The 13,195-nt window shown below is 47.4% G+C and overlaps 1 protein-coding gene across 1 annotated transcript in view; it reads right to left on the bottom strand.

Moving 5' to 3' along the window:
- The window catches only part of ADAM19 (ADAM metallopeptidase domain 19), a 451,105-nt gene that overhangs the window by 316,848 nt on the left and 121,062 nt on the right, over positions 1-13,195 (bottom strand). The window contains exon 4 of the mRNA XM_086931224.1: positions 3,210-3,288. Coding sequence (XP_086787350.1) covers positions 3,210-3,288 — 79 coding nt within the window. The remainder of the gene's footprint in view (positions 1-3,209; positions 3,289-13,195) is intronic.

Below are 13,195 nucleotides of genomic sequence, written 5' to 3'. Positions count from 1 at the left end.
GAGCATTAGAGTTTCTTTCTCTGCACAGTGATGTGGGCAGGGCCATACGTGCACATTCTGTGGTTCTAAGGCTACTCACGGTGACTCTGAGTCAGTGCTCTACAATCTAAGGTTATTCTGGACAGGTTGGCTGTTCCATTGATATTCATTCTACCAGTGATTAAATCGGCTGGCCCATTGCTGGGAATGAGGCAATTTTAAGTGCACAGTCACACAAATGCTTCTTGGTGTTAAGAGCAATCAACAGCAATAAGGAGAAAATAATTGTTATGACGTCTTTAGCAGTCAAAATGTACCTTCAAGATCTTTCCAAAGCCTCTATGAAAGCTACTTGTCTAAGAGGCAAAGAATCAACCTCATTCCATAGCTGAGCAAAGGGCATAAAAATGTTGGCCAACCAACTGTGCATATTTAAATCAGAGAACAGAATGCAAAAATAACCACTACAGTGTGTGCAAGATGTTGCGTGGCTACATGATTTCAAAAGAACGCTTTAAAAATTATCCCCATGAACAGCTTAATCATCCTCGAAGTGGATTTGATTTTTGATCACAAGACAATGTACAGAATAACACATATCACAGACATGGTCACACTTGCAGAGTCTAAAGAAAAGTCTGACCCACAAATTTTCTCCCCTCAGGAAATGTTGGATGGTGTCACTGGGAAGTCCCAGAAAAAATCTCAACTGGTATAATCAAGTCCCGGCAGGATGGGGATTCTTGGAGTACTCACAGTAAGGTTTGCTAAACTTGTGTTGGGCAGTATTTGCACCTCACAATAGGTTAGCTGGGCCAGCATTGTTGATTCCACACACAGGGAATGGCTATTCTAATCATCGTGAGGTTGACAGAGTTTGAATTGAGGTTTCCTGTGCTGTTCCCAGTGATGCCGTCTGGGTCAGTGCGGAGCCTTTTTTGTCTCCTCGTTATTAAGTTGGGTGGGCCAAAGCTGTTAATTCATTTACTAATAAAATTGAGGCTGAATGAGTCATTGAATATTCTTTGCTACTAAAGATGATTCTAATCACAGATTAGACAATCTCTGACTACTTATACTGAGAGCGTCTGGGCCAGTGCTGAGCATTCTTCATGTATTTACAGTGGAGTTGGCCACGCCAATATTTGGCATTCTTTCACTAGTCGGGGGAGACTGACTGGGTCAGTACTGAACATTCTTGAAGCTCCAAATAAGGTTATTTGCCTTTTTTGGATTACCAGGCATATGCTCAGGAGTCAACAATGAGTGTGGCTAGAACACTGATTGAGATTTTCCTTATGAGGACCTTGGCTGTGGGAATTCTAGGACGACTCACAGTGAAGTTGACTGTTGGATATTCTTTCACTACTAACAGTGATGTTGAGAGGGCCAGTGCGGGAATTATTTGGCAACTTACAATGAGGTTGCCTGCACTATTGGTTGAGATATATTCACGGTCAAGTTGGTTAGGCCAGTATTTGTTATTGTCTGCCTTCTGTTAGAGTTTTGTGCATTTGATATTTTTGTGTATTATTAACAATGTGCAGAACATGGATTCATTTTCAAATGTATGTGTACCCACTGACATGGTACTATTGCATTTGAAACAAATTTGCTATGACTTGTTAAAGTGTGTTTTTCTGACTTATGTTAACTAGGTCTCAATTAGGCTCCAATGCCATCTTGTTCAAAATGGATGCTGAGTCCTCCATGTTCACTGTTCTTTATTTCTGCCGTACACAATTAAGCATGGTTGTGTTTGTTTATTTCCATTGAAGTTGTTCTTGAAGAAAACTTTCCAAAATAGACACTAATGTTGTATTTTTAAAGGCCGTTCCACTAGCTCACTGTACTGCATTGGTTCACAATAGTTTGTTGTTCTTGTAACTAGTTTGTCGTGTCCTGCAATCTCTGGATAACATTAGCATAGAGAGGGCAGAATAAATATTCATTTAGTGGGATAGTGCTTAGACGTTATTACGTTTCATAGAACAGTGCTCTGATTTGCTAAAAGTATAATTCTTTTGCTCACACCATGATGATTTTGCAGAAACTGATTTTCCAATGCAATAAAACTATATCTAAACCCCAGATTGTGGGGCTGAGTTGTTGACTGCCAAATAGTCTGATACCCAAAGTGTTCTTGAATTTTAAGTCAACAGGTTGGGAAATTGTTTCACTACTCAGTCAATAATGTTGATGTACTGTCCTTTCTTCATGATTGGCAGGTCTTCTTGCAGTGAGGGTGGCTAAGTTAGATTTGTAGATTCTTGGCTACTCACAGTGAGGTTGGCTGTCGCACCTTTGGATATTCTTTCACTATTCATAGTGAGAGTTGGCTGGGCCAGTATTGAGCATATTTTGACTTGTTTTGGTTCGATTTGCTGGACAGTGTTGGTCATTTTTTGACTTTGATCAGTAAGGTTGGTTGCCTGTGTCTGTAAGGGTGTTTCTTGCAAGTCATGGTAGAGATGACTGAGTCTGTGATAGGATTTTTTATCTACGCATTGAAAGGATGGTGGCCAAATGAGCAGCACTAGCTACTCACTAAGAAGTTTGTTATGCAAATGTTGGTTGTTTTGTAGCTTCTTTCAATGAGGTTTCCTGGGCCAGCTGCTCGGTGAGGAAATATTGAGCATTCTTTGGCTACTCACAGTGAGGTCAACTGAGCCAATGCTGGGCGTACTTGATTATACTACTTTTCATGAGGTTGGCTGGGGCAGTGTTGGTCATTTTTAGCTGCCACCAGTGAGATCTGGAAGGCTATTGTTGTCCATTCTTTGTCTACTCATTAGCTGAGAGAGTATTGGGGAGTGTGCTAACAATGGGGATGTCTGGGTAAGTGCTGGCAATTCTACTCACTGTGACGTTGGCAGAGTTATATCTGCTCTTACTTGGCTACACATAGGAAGGTTGGCCTGTCAGTGTTGGATATTTTGTGGCTGTTTATGGTGGATGGGACAGTGCTGGTGATTCTGTAGCTATTCAGAATGAGGTTGGAGTGTGTTTTGAGCATTTTTTGGGCTACAGTTGATGAGGCTAGCTGGGTCAAGCAGAGCTTTTTTGGCGACTGAGAATGAGGTTGGGGCAAATGTTAAGCATTCTTTAGATACCTACTGTGAGGATATCTTGGCATTGTTGCTCGCTGTTTCCTCCTCTGGGAGGTTGACTAGGCCTTTGATGGGCATTTGTGACTAGGGTGGCATAATCAGTGTTTTTAGGCTACTCACTGTGAGGTTGGCTGGCCTAACGATCGGGTTCCCACTTCTGCTGTAAAAGGTTTCGGTGTAATTTGGAGCCAGCAGCTGCCTGTTCAAAGAAGAAAGAAATAAAGTGGGTCAGAGTTCAACTCTCGCTTGAGACCAGCAAACAGACATGCTCCCAATTCATTATATTTCTGGTTGAAATTATGAAGATTCTGTACAATACACTGTCTTCTCTGCTATTCTGGCTACAATCTGCCAGGGAAGGTTAGTTACATCAATAATGCAGTACTCGTACATCCTTACTGTTCATTTTAATGCAGTGTGCTGTGGGAATTATGTGGGGTTAAGTGAGCTGATAGAGTAGGTCTGTAGTGGAGTTTATCAAATGACGTAAAATGACATTTTAGACATTTACTATAATCATGAAATTCTACTTTTGTGCTGCTATTGAACAAAAATTATGAAATTTGGATTATGATTATAGAATATTAATGCAATTAATTTTATATAACCTTTTTGTATAAATCTGGAAACCTATAAAAACAAATGTACAAAGCGTGCTTTGAGAGCCTGTCTATTCTGGGGTGGGGAATCTCTCAGCTGCGAGCCATTATATATTGAGATGCACTCTCCTGGGACAGGGCTGTGGCTGGAGACATTAATTCTGAAACACTGTTCAGGGGCACAAGTTGGCCCCCGTCTCTATTTTAAGACATATTCTGCTTCTAGAGATGCTGTGACTCGGGCCATCTATTCTGGGGCATGTTCTGCTGCGAGGCGCGCTCTATTCTGGTGCCCAGCCTATTCTGAAACACCATCTGAACTGAGGCACACCATCCTATGCCTTGTGGCTCTGCATATAATGGGGCACTGTTCATAGTGCATCTCCTTTGTCTGAGACACTAGCTGAACCGCGAATCTCGTGACGTCAAACTATGCCTACTCAAGTCCACAGCCAGAGTCGGGCTGGCGTACAGAGCAATCACGCAGTGCCCAGTGGGCTGGCCTGGGAGGTCAGTGTGTGGGCGGGTTCTTTGGCTGTTTGTGGGCCTGTTATATGGTCTGCTGGGCCACGTTTTTACTGCCGATTTACCTGATACTAAAATAAACATTTCCCACAGCAAGCTCAAACCAGCGTTAGAAGTGGGTGGGGACGGAAGGGCACGGCGTGCCCCTACTTCTTAAAATTATGTTAGTCCGTTCCCCTACTTCTTAGTTTTGAAAGAGCGTACCGGGGACTGTAAAATTGCCATACTTTAAAAGTACACCTTTTTTCACGCATGAGTGGTACAACGTGAATATTCAGAAGGCCTCTGCACTGCGCCCGACCTCCTCCCCTTCCCCGCTGGGTCTAATGGGCCTGCAAAGTGAGACTGAAAGGGCCATCAGTGTAGCATAGTGCGAAAACGGCTACTCTGATGGCCCTGCGGCTGCTGTGAGCCCGTGATCACACCTCATTTGTGAGGACGCTGCCAGCAAATTTACATACCAATTTAAAGCTGCTATTAGTTGGGTTTTGTGGCAGTGATATTCACAGTGTTTACGTTCATCAATGCCTACCAGACTGTTTCCCGGCAATCTCGGCCCGGAGGTGCACCGGGGCCGTTCTCACGCCACTTCTAGTTCTGTTGACAGTTGTCCTCCCCATACAGGCCCCGGTGTAACACACACCATTCCAAAGATGTTTGAGAAACCCAAGGGCACGAGTGGTTTTGCACCCATAACCAAACAAGTAAGCTCATATTTGGAAGCAGTATTTACACCACCTCCTGACCCATGTGCACATGATTTGGCAGATTTAATAATTACATGTACTAACAGATTCGCCCCCCTGCAAAGCCCCATTGAAAATGATGCCATCTGTGCAGACAAATCTTTTCCAACTCAAGCAATGACAGCCCCGGCGTTTGACCCCAGTATTTAGGAGTCTGTTAGTGATTTAAGAAAATATTCCAATGTTCTGAAGTCTATGATTGGTGACCTTATGGGGATGATGAAGGGCAGGAGCAGTGATAGGAGAGGTGACGGGGCAGGAGAGGTGACGGGGCAGGAGAGGTGATGGGCAGGAGAGGTGATGTGGCAGGAGCAGTGAACAGGACAGGAGCAGTGAACAGGACAGGAGCAGTGAACAGGACAGGAGCAGTGAACGGGGCAGGAGCGGTGAACGGGGCAGGAGCGGTGAACAGGGCAGGAGCGGGGCAGGAGAGGTGACGGGGCATGAGCTAGAGCAGTAACCGGGTGTGAGCGGTGAAAGGACAGCAGCGGTGAAAGGACAGGAGAAATGAACAGGGCAGGAGCAGTGAACGGGGCAGGAGCAGTGAACGGGGCAGCAGAAATGAACGGGGCAGCAGAAATGAAAGGGGCAGGAGCAGTGAACGGGGCAGGAGCAGTAAACGGGGCAGGAGCAGTGAACGGGGCAGGAGCAGCGACAGGGCAGGAGCAGCGACAGGGCAGGAGAAGTGACAGGGCAGGAGAGGAGACGTGGAAGGAGAGGCAACAGGGCAGGAGAGGTGACCGGGCACAAGAAGTGACGGGCAGGTGACATGACAGGCAGGTGAGGTGATGGGCAGGTGAGGTGACGGGGCAGGAGAGGTGACGGGGCAGGAGAGGTGACGGGGCAGGAGAGGTGACGGGGCATGAGCTAGAGCAGTAACCGGGTGTGAGCAGTGAAAAGACAGGAGCGGAGAAAGGACAGGAGCAGTGAAAGGACAGGAGCAGTGAAAGGACAGGAGCTGCAAACGGGGCAGGAGCAGTGTCGGAGCAGGAGCAGTGATGGGGCAGGAGAGGCGACAGGGCAGGAGAGGAGACGTGGAAGGAGAGGCAACAGGGCAGGAGAGGTGACTGGGCAGGTGACATGACAGGCAGGTGACATGACAGGCAGGTGACAAGACAGGCAGGTGACATGACGGGCAGGTGAGGTGATGGGCAGGTGAGGTGACGGGGCAGGAGAGGTGACGGGGCAGGAGAGGACACGGGGCAGGAGAGGTGACGAGGCAGGAGAGGTGACGAGGCAGAAGAGGTGACGGGGCATGAGCTAGAGCAGTAACCGGATGTGAGCGGTGAAAGGACAGGAGCGGTGAAAGGACAGGAGCGGTGAAAGGGCAGGAGCGGTGAAAGGGCAGGAGCGGTGAACGGGGCAGGAGCGGTGAACTGGGCAGGAGCGGTGAACGGGGCAGGAGCAGTGAAAGGGCAGGAGCGGTGAAAGGGCAGGAGCGGTGAACGGGGCAGGAGCGGTGAACGGGGCAGGAGCGGTGAACGGGGCAGGAGCAGTGAACGGGGCAGGAGCAGTGAACGGGGCAGGAGCAGTGAACGGGGCAGGAGCTGTGAACGGGGCAGGAGCAGTGAACGGGGCAGGAGCAGTGATGGGGCAGGAGCAGTGATGGGGCAGGAGAGGCGACAGGGCAGGAGAGGAGACGTGGAAGGAGAGGCAACAGGGCAGGAGAGGTGACCGGGCACAAGAAGTGACAGGCAGGTGACATGACAGGCAGGGGATGTGACGGGCAGGTGAGGTGATGCGCAGGAGAGGTGACAGGGCAGGAGAGGTGACGGGGCAGGAGAGGTGACGCGGCAGGAGAGGTGACGGGGCAGGAGAGGTGACGGGGCAGGAGCAGTGAACAGGACAGGAGCAGTGAACAGGACAGGAGCAGTGAACTGGGCAGGAGCAGTGAACGGGGCAGGAGCGGTGAGCGGGGCAGGAGCGGTGAACGGGGCAGGAGCGGTGAACAGGGCAGGAGCGGTGAACAGGGCAGGAGCGGTGAACAGGGCAGGAGCGGTGAGCGGGGCAGGAGCGGTGAACAGGGCAGGAGCGGTGAACAGGGCAGGAGCAGTGACGGGCAGGAGAAGTGACGGGCCAGTAGAAGTGACGGGCCAGGAGAAGGGAGGGGTCGGGGGAATTGACGAAGCAGGAGTGTTGATCGAGCATGAGCAGGAGTACTGACTGGACAGGAGCAGTGAAAGGGCAGGAGTAGGCGTTTCCCAGGGCGACTGGAAGGGTAGGGGGCCAGTTTAGTTTGGGGGGACCGGTTTTGTACAAGTGCAGGAGTTTTAAAAACACTGCAAAGTTATTTGTATATTCAGCAGGTTTCGGTCAACAATATAAGTGCCAAGATAACTTTGGTGATCAATGTACCTGCTGGAGGGAGATGGGAGCATGTTTTGTCTAGTGGCTATTTTACTCATCTAAGGTAGTGCAGAGGGGTAATATGCCTGCTGCAAAGAACATGTACCATGCATATCAAAGAGCAATATGTTATGTGTATAGTTCAGTGGGTACTGCTTTGTGTTCACTTCCCGAATGAAAGGACACTTGAATATATATGGCCTGGCAGTTCGGGCTGGACTGTTCACATTGGGCGCAGGATCAAGACTGATTTGCATATGGCTGGGTCCAAACTGGAATGGCATGGTGAGCAAGAAACGATGGATTTAAGCCCTGATCTCTGAACTGGGGTGAATGTATGACCTTGTTCTGCATTCTGTCCATCAATTGTTCTTTTTGCATTTGTCACCCCGAGTGGGACAGGTATGCTCAGACATGAGTCCCGTGCTGTCCATGCCATTGGAATCAAGATATCCTGGCTGATGAGGGCTGAAAGCCCGAAACCGGTCCTAGGATGCTTGTTTCCAGTCCAGGGAGGACCTGGCCTGGCAGTTCGGACTGGACTGTTCACATTGGGCGCAGAATCAAGACTGATTTGCATATGGCTGGGTCCAAACTGGAATGGCATGGTGAGCAAAAAACGATGGATTTAAGCCCCGATCTCTGAACTGGGGTGAATGTATGACCTTGTTCTGCATTCTGTCCATCAATTGTTCTTTTTGCATTTGTCACCCCGAGTGGGACGGGTATGCTCAGACATGAGTCCTGTGCTCTCCATGCCAATGGAATCAAGCTATCCTGGCTGATGAGGGCTGAAAGCCCGAAACCGGTCCTAGGATGCTTGTTTCCAGTCCAGGGAGGACCTGGCCTGGCAGTTCGGGCTACACTGTTCTCATTGGGCACAGGATCAAGACTGATTTGCATATGGCTGGGTCCAAACTGGAATCGCATGTGAGCAAATAAACAATGGATTTAGGCCCATCTCTCTGCACTGGGGTGAATGTATGATATTGCTCTGCATTCTGTCCACCAGTTGTTCTTTTTACAATATTATGATTGAGCAGCCAGCTGGCTGACATGAATATGAAGGAGCCTTTGTGGGTTTCTGTGAGTCTAGATTCTCCTGAAGAGTCCCTTTCTCTTCTGAGCCCTGCTTAACACATGTGTATAGGAGGAGCCCTGCATTCATGACCTCAATGTTTGAGACAAAAAATAATCATGGATTTCTGAACAATGAGAGTAAAAGCATTAAGGTAACATGTTGTTCCTGCTTATATTTCACATGCTTTACATAAACCTGTATTCCCTATGAGTATTTGCTTTTTCCTGAATTAAACCTCAAATAAACATATCCATTCTTTTAATTAAATAACGTTATAAGCTGTAACTGGTCAGTGAAATGCTAAACGTACTAAAAATTGGTATGTTTTGCTATTTCTAGCCACACCCCTGACTCCGCCCACTGATTCAATCTTCGGTTGTTCCCGCCCCCTGATTCTCCACCCACAGTTCCCCTACTTTTTTTTCCCCACTTCGACCACTGGCTCAAACCCATGCAGTATCCTATAACTAGCAAAAGCATCGCTTAATTTGAGCTGTGGTTTTTGGTGCTCAGCACCCGCACTTATGTCAGCACCAGTACCTGCCACATGGTATCTGCCACATGGTGGTGCTGTTTTTTTAATTCATAGATAAGCACAACAACTGTTGTTTATTAGTTCAATATAAATTAAAAATGACAAATACCTGCTGCCACATCCATCGTTTTAACTTTGGGGTCCTGAAATTGTCAGAATTTTAACTCTTGTAGGAGTGGGACTTCTTAGTTATGCTGCTACTGCAATTGCCAGGGGAAATGGGCAGTGCAAGCTGAAGTTACCTTCTGACTAGAGCTCTGGAACTTTTTTTTTAACAAGTTAAGCACTGTAATTGTACAGCATGTCTTTATAAGTTCAAAACTTCCCCTGTGTGTAAACATGGGCCACTTTTTTAGCGTTCTAATTCACTAATGGGGGGCACTTTTATTTAGGTTCCTGGACCTCTTTTCTGTTCCAGTCACCCTGTCCACAACTCTGAGTTGTTGAGAGTTTGTTCCGAGAGCTTTCAATAAACACCTGTCGGTTCAGAGACTGCGGATTTTAACGCGAGATACGCTGCTCTACTATACTATCTATTCGAAGTCTCTTTCTAATCAACAAGTGTGTCTCTGTTGTGATACACCCTGATACGGAGACACACACAGGCAACTTGCCTCTTAGCTCTCTGGCATGAAACCCCATGAAGCCTCTTCCAAGACTCGCTTCTTCGAGGGAACTCTGAGGCAACGAACATCTTCTTTTCTATTTTAAGAGGGCTGGGCTGGGCCTGGGTAACCCTGCTGCCGGTGACGCTGACGCACAGACGGAAGAGTGCTTGCCTGACCAACACAGGCTCGGTCGGGGTATAAACATAGCGGGTTTGCTGAAGAGAGTGGGACCACACACCGCTCTGGATACCAGAGCCAGGAGCGCCATAGAACGCTCGAGGAGCGCGCGCGAGCTTTAGTTTATTGCACATCCGCCACACGCCCGCACTTCGGCCTTAAGCCAAGACATTTCAGCAACATTTTGATCGCCGTTGGCTTACCCTGTTTCCTCTTCGGCGACATAGCGGGTCACCGCACAGAGGGTTTGGTCTGCAGAGCAGGAAACAGCCACCTTGGTAATTCCTCACTTCCCATCGTAGTTGATTTAATCAGTTTCTTTTTAGTACAACCAAAACAGGAGAGGACTTTCTGGCATTATTTCCGTGTGGGCTGCAAGCAAGGGGGCTGCTTTCAGAGCAGGTTGGGCTGCCATGACCATGACCCACCATGCCCTGCAGTGTTGGGTTGTTTTGCACGTTTGGTATAAGGGATGATTTTAGCGTCCAGCAGTCCGACCCTGACTACAGCTTTGTATAGCGTGGAGCATGCCCAAAAGGCAGAGAATGCAATTATTTGTTAGTTCTGCATATTACATGCTTCCACGGTTTTTATATAGTATATAGCAGATGTTACTAGTGCAAGAGCCCAGTGCTGCACATTTAATTTGAGGTCGATTCAGGAGGATAAATGGCGGAGTCTCCTCCCCTAGAAAAAAACCGGTGCCTGTGCACTCCGCTTGCACAGAGCTCTCTAAAGTAAGTGCATTAACCCACACAGCTATTCCAGCATCACAAATGGGCAGACTCCGAACCCATAGCAACGCCATTATTAGTGCAGAGAGGGCACTTCCACTGCCTCTGCTCTGCAGGGAGGGAGGCGTGCTTTATCCCGGGCTCAGTCATGTCAGCACAATGTCCTGATGTCATCAGTCACTCGACCCCCTTTCACGAAGATGGAGACCGAACATACTGCCCGTCAATGATGTTATCTCATTCACCCGCAGGCTCAATGAACAATGAATAACGTCATCCCTGCACTGCGCTAGTGCAAGCGTGGCTGCGACCGAGTGACCAAAGGCTGACCCTGTGAGCCGTGAGCTACGCCTACAACCAAGTTGGGGTACAACACTGACTTTGTGGGGTCTTATCTCCGGTATGCCCGAGTTTTTCAAAGGTCTTTAAAGACCATTTGCATATTTACATACCTTTGTGAACTGGTTACTGAGGCTTCGTTTTTTTTCTGATTCCAGTACCCCTTGGGCCCCCACTTTGCCTAATCCTTACATTTGTGTTTTACATTAACTGCTGTAGTGTGAGAATTCGTTTAATGAAAAGGAATATAAAGTAGGGTTGCCAAAGGAAAAATGCCAGCCACGTGTTGTATAAAGAGCCTGTAAAGACTTTGTCTTGACACTAAATAGGGTTATAAATAAAAAGTATGTATTCATTTGTAATGCGACTTCTCTGACTTTGCTCCCTTTAATTATCAGCCATGGATCATTCAGGCCGCCCTACAACACAATTAAAAGTGCTTTCTATTTATATTTTCTGTTCGAAGTATGCACAGATAAGTGCTGAAAAAGGGCTTTAGGTGACTGCTTATTTTTGTACATTCTGGAACATCAAAGTAATGAGCTGGCAACCCTAATCATAAGACTGGGAGTTTGTTGCAGGAACAGCACATTATTTATTTCCTTCCCCTTCGATCCCCAATTAATGCCATAATAGCAGGGCTTTAAGTCGGCCGGGTCCTGTCGGCGCTCAGCACCTGCAGTTCTTAGAAGCAGACTTTGAGACGGGTCCCTATCGGGCTCTCCATTTTCACCCTCAAACTCAGAAGGGAATTTTTTTTTTTAACTCTGCAGCAGTTCACTCTTTTGATGTGAATCTTATTTTTTTGTAGTTCTGTATTGCTAAACTCGAGGTTCTTTACATGAGCACCAACATGAACATCTTCATTTATTGTCTGGTAGGCACGTACGATTAAGTTATTTGCCCAGAAACACAGGATGTTAAGCCGGTGCTAAGACTCAAACCTGCTTCCTCAGCTCTAAAGGTGGTAGCTCTAGCCATTACGCCACAGACTCTTGCGCAAGAACTAAAGCATTTTCAATATTATATACAACGAAGCCATAGTTGTATGTATGCATGTAGTATATTACCTTATGCAACTAACAACCTTTGGCAAAGCCAATAGTCCTGGCTTGTTGTAGGTGTAATGTTACTTATGTGAAGGCAATAACAGAAGCAACAAAATACCAGTCGGGCAGCATATTATGCAGAGCGCAGATGTTTAGCATAAATGTTCTAAGCCACGTCCTTAATTATATCGGCCACGCCCCTCCTTGAGAGATCCCCCAGTTTTTCATCCCACTTAAAGCCCTGCATAATAGCAATATTTAACTTATATCTGAAACCATATGCGGCCGCCAGTAACATGCTGAGTTACTTCAAGTGTCTGGGAATGCACCCTGCATTCAGACAACTCACTCCTCATTCCCGCCCTTCACTTTCACGCTCACCCTGCACTCACAGTGATCACAATGCACTCACAATGATCACCATGCGCTCGCACCATTCACCAGCTCACCCTGCACTTACAGTGATCACTCTGCACTCACAATGCACTTGCACTGTTCACTCTGTACCTCACCCTGCAGTCACACGAGCACACTACAAATCCTGTACTCATGTGACACTTCACTCACCTGTCCCCCTCACTGCTCAATCTGCAATCTCTTTCAAACGAGCCCATCACTAACCATGCATTCATTCGTCCCACTCTGCACTTACATCAAACCCAAATTCATATGGTCACCTCACTCACCCCGCAGTCACTTCTCTTACCCTACACTCACACTGTTGCATAGCTCACTGTGCACTAACATGGACACTCCTGCCACCCACAAAGTGCAGAGGGTTAATGTGCCTGCCTGCTACAAAGAACGTGTACCATGCAGATCACAGAACTAAGGGTGAGTAAACTATGAGTATCGCTATGAAAAATAAAATGTTTGTCTTAAGGGTGTATCGAGAGATGAGGTGCATTGGTGGTGAGTGGCACTGAGGGAATTCATGGAGAAAAGGGAAATGGGGGAGGGGACACAAAAAAAGACTGTTGCACCATATGCGACCAGTGCTAGGGCCAGCCCTGGCTGGAAGTGTTAGCTCACCTTCCCCCCCCCCCCCCCCCCCCTTCCATGTTGCACCCCTGCTGCCTCTGCATCTGAAGCTCCGGGTGTAAGTGAGTTAGGAAGACCAAAAGCAGCCCTGCAAAGTTTCCTAGGCTCATGCGTGATGAGCTACTACTATCTAGTTTTTTTCTATGAATTATGGGATTTGTAGTCTTGTTTGTTCTACTATAAAACCAGGATTACAAGTCTCAGAATTCAAAGGTAAAAAGCTGCACTGGAGTAGCTTATCACACATGCAACTAAGAAACTTGAGATCCAAGCAAACGCACCCAGCAGCAAACACCAGCAGGTGGGTGCTTTGGAATCCTGGACCA

Source organism: Lissotriton vulgaris, chromosome 7, assembly GCF_964263255.1.
Source record: "Lissotriton vulgaris chromosome 7, aLisVul1.2, whole genome shotgun sequence".
NCBI lineage: Eukaryota > Metazoa > Chordata > Amphibia > Caudata > Salamandridae > Lissotriton > Lissotriton vulgaris.
Note: the sequence above shows the minus strand (reverse complement) of the source record. Positions and strands in the feature narration are given on the sequence as shown.